This window comes from Passer domesticus, chromosome 2, assembly GCF_036417665.1.
Source record: "Passer domesticus isolate bPasDom1 chromosome 2, bPasDom1.hap1, whole genome shotgun sequence".
Lineage (NCBI taxonomy): Eukaryota > Metazoa > Chordata > Aves > Passeriformes > Passeridae > Passer > Passer domesticus.
In genome coordinates, this window is record NC_087475.1 from 5,284,501 (window position 1) to 5,299,943 (window position 15,443).

Genomic DNA, 15,443 nt, shown 5'->3' on the forward strand with positions numbered 1-15,443 from the left:
TCAATTTCACAATTTCCATTTTTCACAGGCAGCATTGAGATTTGGGGCTGCCAAAAGTTGTCCCTGTGCTGGGCACCTGAGGGCTGTGGTTAGGAAAAAAAATCAGGGAAAAATTTGTTCCTGGAAAAGGAAGGATGCCCAGGGAAGTGGTGGAATCACACCCCTGGATGTCATTTAATTCCTGCCATTTTGTTAGTACATAATTAACCTGCCTCTTCTTCAGGATCCTGCAGCTCCAGAGCAAAAAACACCTAGAGATCCCTGAAAAGTCTTGGTTTTAAAATTAATTTGATGGTCTTTATGTTTTATATAATATTTATATATTAATATTTCTTTTTATTTATGTCTATAAACGGTTTGTTTATGTTTTATATTTTTATACTTATTTATAGTTTTATTTATAGTTTTTATATTATTATATTATATTGCATTATGTTATATTGCATTATATTGCATTATATATTCTATTATGTTATGTTATATTATAGTCTTTATTTGCTAACAAAGTTCATACAAACACAGGGAATGTACAGAAAAAACACAGAGTCTGTTTGGAATCCATGGGCAAGGGTCAAGCAAATTTGGACCAGAAGGCAGTGGTTAATTAATGACAAAATAAATTAATATTGATAGCTGGGTAGCTAAAAATTAAAACTTCAACAGCACAGGAGCACAAGGTGTGGCTGTTTCAAAATGAACCATTATTACACAGCAAAAAGTCTTTCTAGGAACAAGACAGTCATGAATCCTTAGCCAGCTAAAAAGTTACAGAATTGTTTGAAACCCATCTGAAAAATTGCAAAACCCACTTGAAACCCAAGAAATGTAAGAATGATCTCTTTGTAATTCTTCACTAGAAAATCCAGCTTTAATTAACTCTAATGAATATCCATCCTCATCACAGTGAGACAACAAAGATCCCATCAAGCTTCCTGTAACTTTCTGCTTATTAATTGTTGAAATTTAATTGGAGGCAAGAGTTCATTTGCCTGAAAGACTGACAGAGGTGTTTGTTAATATTTCCTCCCTGTGAGACTTTTGTGAGTCACTTCTGGAGTATTTGTATTTCTGCTTTTATGAAGTATTAAATGCTAAAAAGAAATTTTAGGTGTAGAAGTTTCCCATCCACTGGATTGTGTTTTATTGGCTAAGGGAGTTAAGTTGGGGAAAAAGGAAAGGGGAAATTTCAATGTACACACCCAAATTCTGCTGCCTCAGGAAAATCTGACACCTGCATTTCTTTTTTAAGTCCAGAAATTAAACAGGAAGAACTTCCTGCTGTTTCATTCTTCCAGCAGCTCTTCAGAGATTTCTTCTTTTTGCTTTCTTGTTCCTTGCAGTTAAGTCTTCCCATTTCTGCTTCCACATCCCAGTCCTGAGCTTTGCTGCTGCATTCAGAGAGAATCAGCTCCACCCCACAGCTACTGGGGAGCATCATTTTACACCAGAAATAAACCAAAAGGCTGGAATGACACAATTTCCTCTTTTTTTTTAGGTCCTGAACCACATCAAATCTTATGAATGCATTGGATTCTTTTTGCCAGACAGTTACTGGAAGACAAAATGCTTTCTAAACATGGATTTAGGGACTCTGATGGAGACTCACAGCTTACTGGATGGATTTTTAATCCCCAGATTTCCCTGATTTCCTTATTCTTGAAGTCACTTCCCAACTATTTCTCCTGCTGCAGAACCACATTCCTCAAACCTGGGTCTTCTACTGGCAGTTTCTTCACAGAAATGTTGATGTTTCTACATCAAACACGCACAGGGAACTTGGACTGGGAATTGAGGATTGAATTTTTGCAAAAAGAAATGCACTCAGACATGGCTGCTTGGACTTCAGGCTGTGAGGGGTCTGCTCAGCCTTTATTTGTTGGACTCACAGCTGGTCTGGTCTCCAGCAGGTGCAGGAAGGGACAATTCCTCAGTCCTGGCACGTTTTGGGGCTGGGGGGGCTTGGAGGCTCTCATCAGATGGCAATGGCTTCTCTGGAAGAAGCAGACAGGAAAATAATTTCAAATTAATAAATTCAGATTAAAAAAAACCAAAAAACAACCCAAACCCTGGTCTGAGAGTGTCCAGCACCTGCAACAAGGGTAAGCTGAAAGTACAAAAGTCTTTAAAGCTGGAGAACATCACACCCATGAATTTATCCTTGGTTTCACTGCTCTAAAACTGTAGGGACAGTCACCACCAGCTGCCTCAGAGCAGGGAGAACACATTTCATACTGCCCAAAGCACCTCTCAGACACATCAAAACAATGAAGAAGCTTTAGAATTTGCAATTAGAGTGAGGATTTTTTTTACAATATAAACCTATAATGGAAAAATCTGACTGGGAGGAGACTTGGCTGGTGTTAAGAGCCACAAAAACTCACCGTGTTCCTGTTCTGAGGAAGGAGGGATGGGGGCTGGGTCTGGACATGCAGAGGCTGGGGTGTCTGGCTTCAAGGAAATCAAGTTTATTCTCCTTTAAAAGAGCAGAAACAGTTAAATTGCTTTGTAGACATCATTTCCATGAGTATTTCACTTCAAGACTTAATTAATATAGAATCACTTAACTGCAAAGGTAGTTCAGATATATTTTACTGCACATTTTCCCTTCTTTTTACAAGTTGCATGGAGCATTATCCACTTCCAACCCCCTGCCATGGGCAGGGCCACCTTCCACTAGAGCAGGGTGCTCAGAGCCCCAGTACAATCAATACCTGGATTATTGGCAATTTCTAAAAAACCAGATCTTTTAGAAGTCACCTAATCAATGCTTTAAGTTCCACACTGAGTGCCTGTCTAGACTTGAACTCTTAAAATACTCTTTGGCAGAAGGGTGTTTAAAGAGCTCCTGGCAGCTGAAGGCTTCAGGTACCATTTTTTAATGCAGAAAAGTGGACAGAATCACAGAATATTCTGAGCTGGAAGAGATCCAAGAGGATCAAAGTCCAACTCCTGGCCAAGACAGACACCTTGTGTTGTGAAGGCAAGGCTCAGGTGAATCTGCTGCCTCATGCTTCAGGCAGAAACATAAAAGCTCCACATTTAGGAGACATTTTGACCTCTCATTTGCAGCACAACAAAAAACTCCACATCAAGAGAGCTTCCACTCAGAGCCAGGGCTGGGAATTTGTGTGCAAAGCTCAGCCTTTAAATGCAGCACAAGCACAGCTTCTCTTGGCCCCTCTATTTACAAGTGGAAGGGGCACCAGAAATCTCACCTGGGTGTTTTGAAACAGGACTGCAGAGTGGTGAGGGTGACCCTCCTGGGCTGGGGGGCTCTGCTGCTCTGGGTGCCTGCCTGGCTGCTTCTCCCCTCCTCTGAGGATGGCACTGGAGTGCTTTTGGTGCCCACAGGGGTGGGAGGGGATGGCACTGGAATGGTTTTGGTGCCCACAGGGGTGGGAGGGGATGGCACTGGAATGGTTTTGGTGCCCACAGGGGTGGGAGGGGATGGCACTGGGGTGCTTTTGACACCCACAGGGGTGGAAGGCAGCTCCTTCCCAGCAGTGCTGGGGGTTCGGGGTTGCAGTGGGGGATCCTTGCTGGGAGGGGTCCCCTCTGCCAGCCTGGAGCCTGGGGAAATCACTTTGTGGGATTGGCTCTTCTTGGCTTTCTTGTCTGCTGCTGCTCCAGGAGTCCTGACGTGGATCTGGGGCTTTTCCTTCAGGGGCACTCCCAGCTCATCCTCCTCGAAGGTGACAAAGGAGCAGTACCCATCCGTGGAGGAAATGGCCAGGAAGGATCCATCACTGGACCTGTTTGGGATTTATTTATTTTCATTAAAGGCCAAGATTTTACTTCAACCCTCACCCAAGTGATTAAGAGCCATAATTCTCTAATTTACAGAGCAAACAGGGATGGATTGCTGCTCAGACACCGAGTGACCACGTGTGTGACATAAATGAAATACAAACCCAAGGCAGGACTCAGATGCTGTGCAGAACAGGACACGGAAAAAGGACATTTCCCCATCAAAATAAATCTTAGGAATACAATTCCTTACCATGAAATGTCACTCAGGGTGTGGTAATGGATGTTGGAGACATAACCAAAGGGGAAGGACTGCTCAGTGTCATAGAAAAGCACAGAATCTTCTGAAGCAACAGCAAACACCAATCGATAGGGGAGGTTAAACAGGGCAGGGGGGGATTTGGGACTGCTTTCATCTGCAAAGAAATGAACAGTGAGAATTCTCTTGTATTTATTGCAAGGTAGTGACTGCACTTAGCCATTAATTTAAATAAAATTACATCATCAATCAGTGTAAACACTGAGCAGACAGCTCTTGCACAAAATGCAAAATTTAACATTTCTGTTGTCTGAAATTTACTCTTTTATTTTCTCAGTTGAAAAAAAAAATGGCACCTTTCTCCCTCTGGATTGCTACTGTTTTGTAAATTTTCCCCTCTATTTTCCAGCTGAAATTTTTCAGCATGTTTATAAGAACTTTAATATTAAAGTCTCCCTTTAGAGGAGCTACAGAGACCAACTGCAGACCCTCATCTCCTTCCTTTGCACCACCATGGATTTAAAATTATGATGGAAATAGAACAGGTAAATCCTGTAAGGAATACTACAAATTTAACCTTGAAAGAAAGGAGCCAAGCTCTGCCTTTTCACCTGAGTAATGTCAGTCTTGCTAAAATATAAACACTCCTGGACCCACAATAAAGCTGGATTAAATAAATACAAAATAAATTCTTGTGCAACTTCACAAAATCCTGTCCCCAGCTCAGAATTCCTGCTCTGCCCAGTAACACCAGCACTGCTTCCCTGAATAAACACCAGTGGTTGTAGCAAACTATTCCAACTCCCTGTGATGTGGGCAGTTGAGACTAACAGGAATTATTTCACTGCATTGCTCCTCTGGTGCTAAACCAGGTTATTTCTTTTGAACACAAAATGGTTAACAGTTCAAGGAAAATATTTCACAGTGCTCCTGCAGCCTGAGAGGCCAAGGAACAACATTCCTCCACTCTACCAGAAGCAACTCATGAGGGACTTGAGGTGAACTCGGGGCCTCAGAGTCAGGAAACAGCTTCTCAGCACTGTCTTAGAGGAATGCTGAAAGGCTGGGGCATAAAATAATGACCGGCCCCATCTTTTCCCAGATTTGCTGGGAGTTCCCACTCCCTGAAGCTTTCCATATGTCTTAGGCTGGAAATGGGGGTGTGTGTTCAATTTCCCTCTGTCAGAGCTGGGGCAGTTCTCTGCTGTTCATGGGGCAGTTTTTCCTTTCTCTCTCCCACAGCCAATCCTCCCTCCAGCAGATCTCTGCTGTCCATGGCCACTGAGTGTCCCTGCAGGGCTGATCAAATTCCAGCATCCCATGGGGAGATGCTCCGCCCAGGGCAGGAGCCAAGCATTCCTACCTGGATACAATCTGAGCCTGGAACAGCACAGCAGCCTTTGCCCACTGCATTCCCAGAGGAGCAGCTTTCTCCTGCCCTGCATTCCCAGAGGAAGAGCAGGCCCATCTCCAGCAGTCCTGGAGCTTCAGAGGAAAACTGCAGCCTTGTGCAGGATCCCTGCTCCAGCAGAAGCACAGCTGGCACTGCAGGAGGGCTGAGCCCCCATGGGATGGGGCTGTGCCACCACCCTGACCCACAGGGGACAGGGCATGCTCTGACTCTGGCAGTGGTGTTTTTGTACTACTGCATTATTTTTTTTTTATTTTTATTTTTTCCCTAATAAAGAACAGTTATTCCTACTCCCATATCTTTGCCTGAAAGTCCCTTAATTTCAAAATTATAACAGTTCAGAGGGAGAGGGTTTGCATTTTCCATTTCAGGGGAGGCTCCTGCCTTCCTGAGCAGACACCATACCTTCAGCAGAGGCTCCTCTCAGCTCAAAGTACACAGGACAGCAGCGAACAGCCAGAGTGCCCTTGCCAGGACAGGGCAGGTGACCCACGGGCCTTCAGAGAGAGCCAGCAGTTCAGAAAACACATTTGCACTACTTGAATTGTTTATTTTTTAAATCCAAACAGATTTTTTTATCTCACCAAACCCCCCTACCTTTTAAGATTGTTTCTGGAGAAAACATAGGTGGTGTTTGTAACGTTCTCTCCTGATTCCACACAGCCAGCTGCAAAAACAAAGGTTCCAACATTACTCATCAGCTCAGAGAGCTCCTGAGCACACACCTTGTGTCCACAAACATTCCAGTTCCTGGGAATTAGGCTTCTCCAGAAATATTCTAATTCCCAGGAATTAGGCTTGTCAGTTGGGCAAAAGCTGAATACAACTTAAAAAGGCATCCCAAATATTTATTTAGGGCTGGTTTTGTTTCCCTTACACACTTCCCTCTTCAAAGCTGCTTTTTGATGTTGCCAGACATCAATAAAAGCAGGGTCTGGACAGGCACACACTGATCCCTCCTTGCTGGGCTGTTTTTACTCTGAATGTTCTGAGGGAAGGACAGAGTCAAAAAAACCCCACTCATTATCCTATATTTCTGTCTTAAGACTTCTGGTGTTGCAATTTATTCAGCAAAATGCCATAAATATCACTTTGATCACAGGAGAAATTTCATGTTGTAGATTGTCAATGGAGGATATTGTGGAGTTTTTATTTTCTTCAACAGGGAGAATGAGGAATGCCTTAATTAGGATAAATCAGCATCCCTGAGATGCAGGAAATATTAAGGAACATTCAAATTAGGCTACAATAGATTGAAGGAGCTGGAAAGGGGCTGAGGCTGGAGCAAAGGAGGCTCAGGGGCCCTTGTGGCTCTGCACAAGTCCCTGGCAGGAGGGGACAGCCGGGGGGGTCGGGCTCTGCTCCAGGGAACAGGGACAGGAGCAGAGGGAACGGCCTCAGGCTGGGCCAGGGCAGGCTCAGCTGGGCCAGCAGCAGGAATTTGCCCATGGAATGGGTGCTCAGGCCTTGGCAGGGGCTGCCCAGGGAGCTTGGCAGTGCCCATCCCTGCAGGTGTCCCCTGGGGGTGGCACTCAGAGCTCTGGGGACAAGGTGGGGATGGGGCACAGCTGGGATTCCATGACCTTGGGAATGTTTTCCAACCTCAGTGACACAACCCACGTCCCAGGAGATGTCCCCACACCTGGAGTGAGCAGATAGGAGCCATCAGGAGTGAAGCTGAGCCTGCGGAAGAACGACTTCATGCTGTCATCGTGAAACATCCGAAAGCTCCTCACCTGCAACACAGAAAGCAGGACTGTGGAGAAGGAATGTCCAGCCGCAATCCCTGGGACAAAAAACATCCACTTGGACACTCCAGCCTGATGGAACTTTTCAAGCAGAACCTTTTAAAATCCACGGCTCCTTCAAGCTTTCTAAAAATTCTTCACAGCTAAGAAAAATAATCCTTGATCCCTCTTGAGCTGCAAAGCAAAACACTCCCAGAGCTGTCACCTTAAACCAGCCATCAAAAAATAGTCATAACCTGGAGAACAACATTGTTTAACACCCAGTGCTGCCCAGGCATCGCATTCTAACCCCAGGATTAGAGGTTGAAACAGAACTTCTCTCATGGCAAAGTGCCTGCTCTCAGGCCTGCTCTTCAGTGTCTATAAAACTCTTACCAATGTTTTCCCCCCAAAAGAAAAGGAATGAATAGAAGGAATTAAGAAAGTTATAGTCAGCCTGGAGGTGTTATTTTACTATCACTTAAAGCTGTTTGGAAGGAAAAAAAAGCTCTTTGTTTTCCCTCTTAGGGTTAGAATTCCCTAAATTATCCCCAATTCATATTTTTCTTCGAAATCTAACAACCTTCTTAAAAATTCCAGGTTGTTAACTTTAAAATATTATTACCATTAACTTTAAAACATTATAACTATTATTACTCACATCCATTAATAAACTCCCAGCTACTGCCAGGTATGTTTGAAGTTTTTCCTATTAAGAACTGTTTTCTCCACACTACTTTTAGCTTTTACAACTAAAGGATTGTGTTACTGCTTTCATCAGCACGAAATTTCGGGGATGTGGTTTCAGGGTCATGATGGCGGGAGTGGATGAGTGTGAAGGTCTCTTCCAACCTTGATGATTCTACAACACAGGAATTGTTTGAATGGAAAATATTTGATCCTTTGGTTTCATGGGACAGGAAGTTCAGATAAAACAGCCCCCAGCAGAGTTTGCAGCCCCAGCAGAACCAGGTACCTCTCCTTCAGCTCCCGACCCCGACGGCATCTTGGTGACATTGAAGGCCACTCGCTTGGTTTGGGTGCTGTAAACTCGCAGGACCCTGGTGGGAGAGCAGAGTCAGCCAGCAGGGAATCAAGGAATGCTTTGGGTTGGGAAGGACATGAAAAATCAGCCATTTCTGCCATGGCAGGGACACCTTCCACTGTGCCAGGCTGCTCCAGCCCCAGTGTCCAACGTGGCCTTAGGCACTGCCAGGGATCCAGGGGCAGCCACAGCTGCTCTGGGACTTCCAACCCATCCCTGCCCACCCTGCCAGGGAAAAATTCCTCATTCCCAAGATCCCATCCAGCCTTGCCCTCTGGCACTGGGAGCCATTCCCTGTCCCTCCATCCATATGAGGAACCCCTGAGGGAGCTGGGGGTGCTCCCCTGGAGAAAAGGAGACTCAGGGGTGCCCTCCTCACCCTGCCCAGCTCCTGAAAGGTGCCTGTGCTCAGCTGGGGCTGGGCTCTGTCTGCAGCAGCACTGACACAGCCAGAGCTCACAGCCTGCACTGCACCAAGGGAATCCAGGCTGGAGATCAGGAAAGAGTTTTTCCAGGAAGGGAGATAAAGTTCTGGAATGGCTGCCCGGGGAGGTGGTGCAGTCCCCATCCCTGGGGGTGTTTAACAAAGCCTGGATGTGGCACTGGGGGCCAGGGTTGAGTTGAGCTGTTGGGGCTGGGTTGGACTCAATGACCTGGAAGGTCTCTTCCAACCCAGGGATTCTGGGATTCTGTGAAATTGTCTCTCTCCAGGTTTCCAGGGGCTCCTTCAGGCCCTGCAAGGCCACCCTGAGCTCAGCCCAAAGCTTCTCCTCTCCAGGTGAACAACCCCAGCCTCTCCTATGAACAGCTTCCTTTCACTCCAAGTTTCCCAAAGATGTCCCAGGATCTCTCTTCTCAGTCAGCAGCACCTGAAAATGTCTGGACCACCAATTAACCATTAATTAAAATTCTCCTCACGAGACACCACCAGAGGGATGTGCTTTAATGACCAAAGAACCAATGAACCCCTCACAATGCCTGGACTCCACAAGGTTTGGGAAGTCCCAGCACTTGGATTTTTGGAGGAATAAGGGAATTAGGAAACAGGGAACAGCCAGGCTGTTCCCACCTGCACTGTAGGATCCTCAAAAGGGGGAACTCACCTTAAAAACAATAAATTACATCTCCATCAGTTGTATCATGGAATGCTTTGTGCTGGAAGGGACCTTAAGGATCATTTAATTCCACCCCTGCCTTGAGCAGGGACCTCCCACTGTCCCAGGCTGCTCCATCCCCAAGATGAATTTATCAGCTCATTAACACAGCCATGCAGCACTCTCTTAAGAGTGTCAATAATGATCAATAATAAAACTCAATTCCTAAAGGAAGACTCCTTCAAAAGTTTATTTGCTGCTAAGGGACACTGCAGGAATCACTGAGCACAAGCCAAAAAAATAACTAAAATATCACTTTACATTCACATCAACCTGCTTACACAAAAAAGTGAGTAAAACCTCATGTTTATCTGGCATACTTCCTTTTAATTCAGGAATATTTAGGAAAAACACTCACCTGTCACAACTCAGGGTTGCAATATACTGGCCTAGAGGATCCCAGGTCACTCCTTGGACATAACTCTTGTGCTCATTAAATATTGAAACTTTCTGTCCTGAAATTACAAACAGCTTTCAGATCATAAATTTTAATGTGTTTCCAAACATTTCAGACATAAAACAAGACAAAAAATGCTTCAAAACGTAGGGAAATATTTTTTAAACATTCAAGTGTCCACTGGATGGTGGCTGATAAGAATATCAGCAAAAGTTGCTTTTAAAATGCCAGTTTAGGGTTTTGTTCACTATAAACTTAATAATTAACTAGAATTAATATGAGATTAATATTAGCAAAGGCAGGATTCTCTGACTCCACTGATGTTCCACAAGGGAAGATCTCAGAGCCAAAATATTGATGAGACAAAGTTACAGAGAGTTTTAGAAATACTTTGTTGAATACTGGCCCAGGTGGGATTTTTTCTATTATTTAAGTGTTGCTTTCTTGCAAAGAAATACCAGAAGCTGACAAGTTTCAAAGAAAATAAATAGCTTTTCAAAAGGAAAGACACAAACAGAGCTCAGGCCACGCTGCACAACACCAAAAAGTGGAGTAAGGAATATAAAAGAAGTTTGTGCAAGAGTTTTGGGGGGTAAAAAATGCATAAAGTTATTTCCTAAACACTCCAAGGTGAACAGAGTCCTCAGGTATAAATTCTGTTGGCCTGAGAATATTTTGGATCTATTTATAGAGGGGCCTCACACACCCAGAAAATCACAGAGAAAAACAATCACAAAGAAAGATGTTTCCCATTTTTTGGGAGGAAATGCCACGAGGCACTTCCAGGAGATCTGGAATTCCAAGGGATAACTGCAGCATTTACCTTTATTGACATCCCACATGATTGCTGTGTTATCCACAGAGGCAGATGCCATGAAATTTCCATCTGAGGTCCAGCAAATATCATACACATCTTCCAAGTGGCCTCTAGAAGGCAGGAGAAAACAATTATTAATTTGAAAATTAAAAGCTACGTGTGAATATGAGTTTTATGAATTTTTAGGTTAATAAAAATTATCAAGAGGCAAATAAGAACTCCTGCTGGTGCTTCAAGCACTTCTGCAACTCTTCTCACATCAACCTCAGCAGCTGCCAGGAACTGCTCCTTCAGCTTAAAACCACTGCCCCCTGTCCTGTCAGCACCTGATTATTTAAAATGTCCCTCTCCCTCCTTTTTCTGAGTCTCATTAACAGGGAGTACAAGTATTAATATCAGAGCAAATGCATTACAGACAGTGCTGGAATTCTACAAAAACTGAAAAGTGTACCACATGTTAAAAAGCACTGAGAAAACAAAAACACTGAAAAGAAAACCAAAGTGACCAAATAATAAATTACCTCAAAGTTTTAATGACTGCCCAGTTCTCCTTGTTGAGCTGAGCTTCATCTTCATCCTGAAAACCCATCGGCTCCAACTCTTTGCTGTCATTCAGCTTCCACAGCAAAATCACAGCATCTGTGGAAGAAACCAGAGCAAGCTGCTTTATTTCCCACTCCCTTTTGTCCATTCAGGTGGATTTCAACCAGTTTAACTTCCAAATGATGCAGGATGAGACAGAGGAGAAGCAGCTCTCACCGTCCCCTCCCGAGGCCAGGATGTCCCCGCTGGGAGAGAAGCGCACGACGTTCACGGCCTTGGTGTGGCGCGCCAGGTTGGACAGGAACTCCACGATGGCTTTTCCATCCGGGCCCTTCTCCACCTTCCAGATCTAGTGAGGAGAGTGTTACAGCTTTCCAGGGCAAGGTGGGATGTCACAGGATCATCAAGGTGGGAAAGGACCTCCAGGATCACCCAGCCCCACCAGCATCACCCCAAACCCTGTCCCCAAAGCCACACCCAGGCTCCTCCTGAGCACTCCCACAGACAGTGACTCCAAACCTCCCTGGGCAGCTCAGCCCAAGGCCTGACCACTCTGCCAGGGAAATTTCCTGTGCCAATATCCAACCTGAGCCTGCCCTGGTGCCATCTGAGGCCATTTCATCTCCTCCTTTCCCTTTGCAATGCCTCAGGTTTGAGCTTTTCTATTTTTCACATTCTGTGCTGCTTTAGTGTGCACTTCTGAGCTTCACATTATGGAATGTCACTTCTGCACAGAGCAGGGAGACAAAACAATTCCTGCTCCAGCTGGGCACCAAGGACAAATGATCCCAATCTCAGCCCAGGAGCACAAACCCCGTGGGCTGCAGAGAGAAAAACAAGCAGGATGGGACTGCAGGGGCTGCAGCTGGGATTGGACACTGAACTGCAATGTGCACATGGAGCAGAGCTGAGCCCAGGGAGAGACCCCGGCAGCGCTCGTGCATTTTGGGACCATTTGGGTTCATCCTGGGTGCAGCCCTGGCTGGGCTCTGGTGCTGCCCAAGGTGCATCCATGGAGGCCTTTTCATAAATCCCTGCTTTATTCTTTAGCTCTGTCCAGTCTCTGCTCTGGGGCAGCCTTCTCAAGGCATCACTTTCTGGCAACCAGGAATAATTGGGACATAGCAGAGGAGTCTGACCCCACCTCACTCCACCCTCCTATCAGGGAGCATATTTTATGTCAAAGAAAACTGACATTTGTCTAGCCCTAAAATATGTATTAAAAAGCCCTGAAACATATGCACCATCAGGGAAGAAGAGGTCAATTTCCCAGTGAGGAAGGAAAAAGTTTTATCTGAGACAACTGCAATAAACTACTACAGAGACAACAAGAGTATGTAATGACAAGAGGGAGTGGCTTCAAACTAGGGGAGTATGTTTAGATTGAATGTTAGGGTGAAATTGTTCCCTGGGAGGGTGGGGAGAGGCCGGGATAGAATTCCCAGAAAAACTATGGCTGTCCCTGGCAGTGCCCAAGGCCAGGCTGGACACTGGGGCTGGAGCAGCCTGGCACAGTGGAAGGGGTCCCTGCCATGGCAGGGCTGGCACTGGATGAGCTTTGAGTCCCCTTCCAACCCAAAACACTCTATAATTCTACGTACAATCTTACACTCTTTCCTCAAATGATCCACTCCCCTTGGCATGTACCTGCCAATAACCCAGTATTTTGGATAACGAAACCAACCCAGTATTTTGATAACGAAACCAAGCCGATATTTTGGATAACACCCCCCACACCCTGCACAGCTCCAGACCCGGGTTCAGCTCACCCTCACGGCTGTGTCCACCCCTGCCGAGGCCAGGCGATTGATCCTCCCATCCGCTCCATGCTGGAAGTCCAAGCTGTAAACCGGCTCCTTATTATGCCACACTATTTCACAGGTGATGACCTTCATGTTTCCTGGAGAGAACAGAACAAACATCAATTCCTGTTCCTTGTGGCTCTGGCGGCCAAACTTTGTGCGCGTTTCTCAGGCACCGCTGGCAGAGCCTGGAACTGCACTGCAGTCACTGACAGGATGCTTTGAGGAAGGCTGTTTCTAAAAGTTGCGATTATTATGGCTAAAGTTCCTCTTTGGGGATTGCAAGAGGACGGTATCAAGCCCTGTGCATCGATTTAAGACTTGAGAGAAAAACTTTTTTTGGGGTAACAACCCTGCCCGGAATCCAAACGAGGAGCGGGCACGGGCGGCCCGGCGCGGGCAGGGAAAGGGCAGCAGCGCCGCTGGCCGCTCCCGGAGCCCCGGGGATCCCCATTCCCGCTCTCCAGACCGCGAGGACCCCCAATCCTACTCCCCAGAGCCCCAAAATCCCAAATCCCGGCGCGGCTCCCCCCGCTCGGATCCTCCCCCCCCTCCCCTCACCTGCGGCCCGCCCGCGGCTCCCGCGCGCTCCCGCCTTCGCCCGCCCCGCGCATGCGCGCTCCCGCCCCGCCCGCCCCCTCAGGAGCCCTCAGGGGCTGCCGGGGGGGGGAAAACCGCAAAAACGTCAGAATAAACCTAAAATGAAAAAAGCCCAATGCTTGCTCAGACTCCTCAAAAAAGTGTTGTTTGGGTTGTTTTTTTTTTTGTTTTTTTTGTTTTTTTTTTTTTTAATTTCACAGGCATTGCTGTGCTTGATCGGTGTAAATATATAGAAGTCCTAATGGGTAACGTGTCTCCAAACTTCCCTGCTTCAAATGCGAACCTTTTGCCTGAAAAATATAATAACGAGAATGCCGAATTACATTGTGAGAAAACGGCTTTTGCTTTCACTGCTTGCCCAGGGGAAGAAGAGCCTCCGGGCAGGGGAGGTTGAAGCCCAAAATGGGGCTCTGAGAGCTCCCCACAGCCCACAGGGCCTCACAGCAGGGGACAAAGATTAATTCTACATCACAGAATCATGGAATGGTTGTGGTTGGAAGGGACATTAAATCCAGTGCCAGCCCTGCCATGGCAGGGACACCTTCCACTGTGCCAGGCTGCTCCAGCCCCAGTGTCCAACCTGGCCTTGGGCACTGCCAGGGATCCAGGGGCAGCCACAGCTGCTCTGGCAATTCCATCCCAGCCCTGCCCTCCCTGCCAGGGAACAATTTCATCCTAACATTCAATCTAAACCGCCTCTCTTAGTTTGAAGTGATTCCCCCTTGCCCTGTCACTCCATCCTTTGAAAATTGTCTCTATCTTTCTTGTCACCTCCCTCTAGGTCACAATGAGCTCAGCCCAAAGCTTCTCTTCTCCAGGCTGAACAATCCCAAATCTCTCAGCCTTTCCCATGGGAGCACTCTTTGTTGTCATCCCTGTGGCACGGCTCACTGTCATTGTCCCCCTACTCTCTGGACAACTCTTGAATTTTGGAGTCTTCTCCTTGGAACAGCCCAAGGGCTACTTTGGCTCTACATTGTGCCAGGGCTCACCACAATACTCAGATCCTTCCCAGCCTGGTGCTGTGCCGGTGCTCCATGGCAGGAGCTGCCCTGTGTGGGGACACAGGGGCTGTGCCCTCCTGTGCCACCCTCATGGGGGACAATGACAATAACACTCTGAGCCAGGGGTGTTGGGATGCAGGAGAAGCCCAGGATGGGCTGTGGCCCCATGTCCCTTGTGCCCCCCTCCTCTCTGTCCTTCGAGATCCCTGGATAGGGCAGCCATGGCAGGGGTGACAGAGGTGGCAGCCTGTCCCCACAGAGGGCTGAGGCCTGGCTCTGGCTGCCCTTCACAACTTGCCCTGGCTTCTGTGGAAGCAGTTAATTCCTTTTCCCCCAGTTTGTCACGGTGGGAATTTTTGCCCAAACAGCTCACCCAGATCTGCCTCAGCAAGCCTGGCACCTTTCTGGTGTTGCATCTGCACTACTCCCACCGTCTGCACACTGGAATCTTCTCCTGTCTGTGCTCATTCCAGACCTTCCCCCTTCCTGTTTGCCAACTGTGCCTGTCTTAGGTGAGTTATCCTGAGGGAACTCCCTCCTTTGGCAGTGTTGGAGACCATTTATTGAATTAAGTCCTGACACATCCAGTCCCCTCCATCAATCTTAACCCCAGTCCCCACATGCCAGGGAACCCCAAACCAGCCCCTTCCTTCTCCATCTCTTTCCAGCTGAGGGAGAAGGATGTGTATGGAATAGAGGATTTTAAAATTATTTTTACAAAAGTCCTGAGGAGTTCCACAGCAGTAGAACTGCCTTAGGATGGCATAAGTCCACGTGCTCAGTGAATTTCTGAAGGCAAGGAAGCTCATCCATGAATCAACAGCAGAACTTCCTGAAATTCACCTCCATTCCATTAAAACCTTCTGGATTACGCCAGTGCTGCTTTTTCCATACCCAGGACATTCCCATCCCCATTTCCATACTGGTGTGCCCAGTC

General features: G+C 46.7%; 1 protein-coding gene across 2 annotated transcripts; it reads right to left on the reverse strand.

Moving 5' to 3' along the window:
* Nucleotides 1-530: 530 nt before the first annotated feature.
* CHAF1B (chromatin assembly factor 1 subunit B) lies at nucleotides 531-13,936 on the reverse strand. 2 transcript variants are annotated; one of them, XM_064406652.1, is made up of 14 exons: nucleotides 13,826-13,936; nucleotides 12,870-13,000; nucleotides 11,317-11,449; nucleotides 11,079-11,196; nucleotides 10,564-10,667; nucleotides 9,702-9,798; nucleotides 8,121-8,205; nucleotides 7,060-7,153; nucleotides 6,015-6,084; nucleotides 5,823-5,914; nucleotides 4,001-4,163; nucleotides 3,216-3,752; nucleotides 2,382-2,473; nucleotides 531-1,991 (listed from the first exon to the last, which is right to left on the reverse strand). In XM_064406652.1, exons 2-14 carry the CDS (start codon nucleotides 12,993-12,995, stop codon nucleotides 1,870-1,872), a joined length of 1,833 nt encoding a protein of 610 aa, XP_064262722.1. In that variant the 5' UTR covers nucleotides 12,996-13,000; nucleotides 13,826-13,936; the 3' UTR covers nucleotides 531-1,869. The 2 variants fall into 2 exon arrangements, with proteins under 2 accessions (XP_064262722.1, XP_064262716.1); XM_064406646.1 differs by lacking the exon at nucleotides 13,826-13,936 and adding an exon at nucleotides 13,464-13,515.
* Between the last annotated feature and the right edge of the window lie 1,507 nt (nucleotides 13,937-15,443).

Excerpts from the sequence above, each read along its gene's own strand:
- CHAF1B (XM_064406652.1), bottom strand. The coding sequence starts at position 12,995 with ATGAAGGTCATCACCTGTGAAATAGTGTGGCATAATAAGGAGCCGGTT. Across the intron at positions 11,450-12,869 it reads GGGTGGACACAGCCGTGAGG|ATCTGGAAGGTGGAGAAGGG; the intron begins GTGAGCTGAACC and ends TCTCCTCACTAG. Across the intron at positions 2,474-3,215 it reads TCCTGTTTCAAAACACCCAG|GAGAATAAACTTGATTTCCT; the intron begins GTGAGATTTCTG and ends GCTCTTTTAAAG.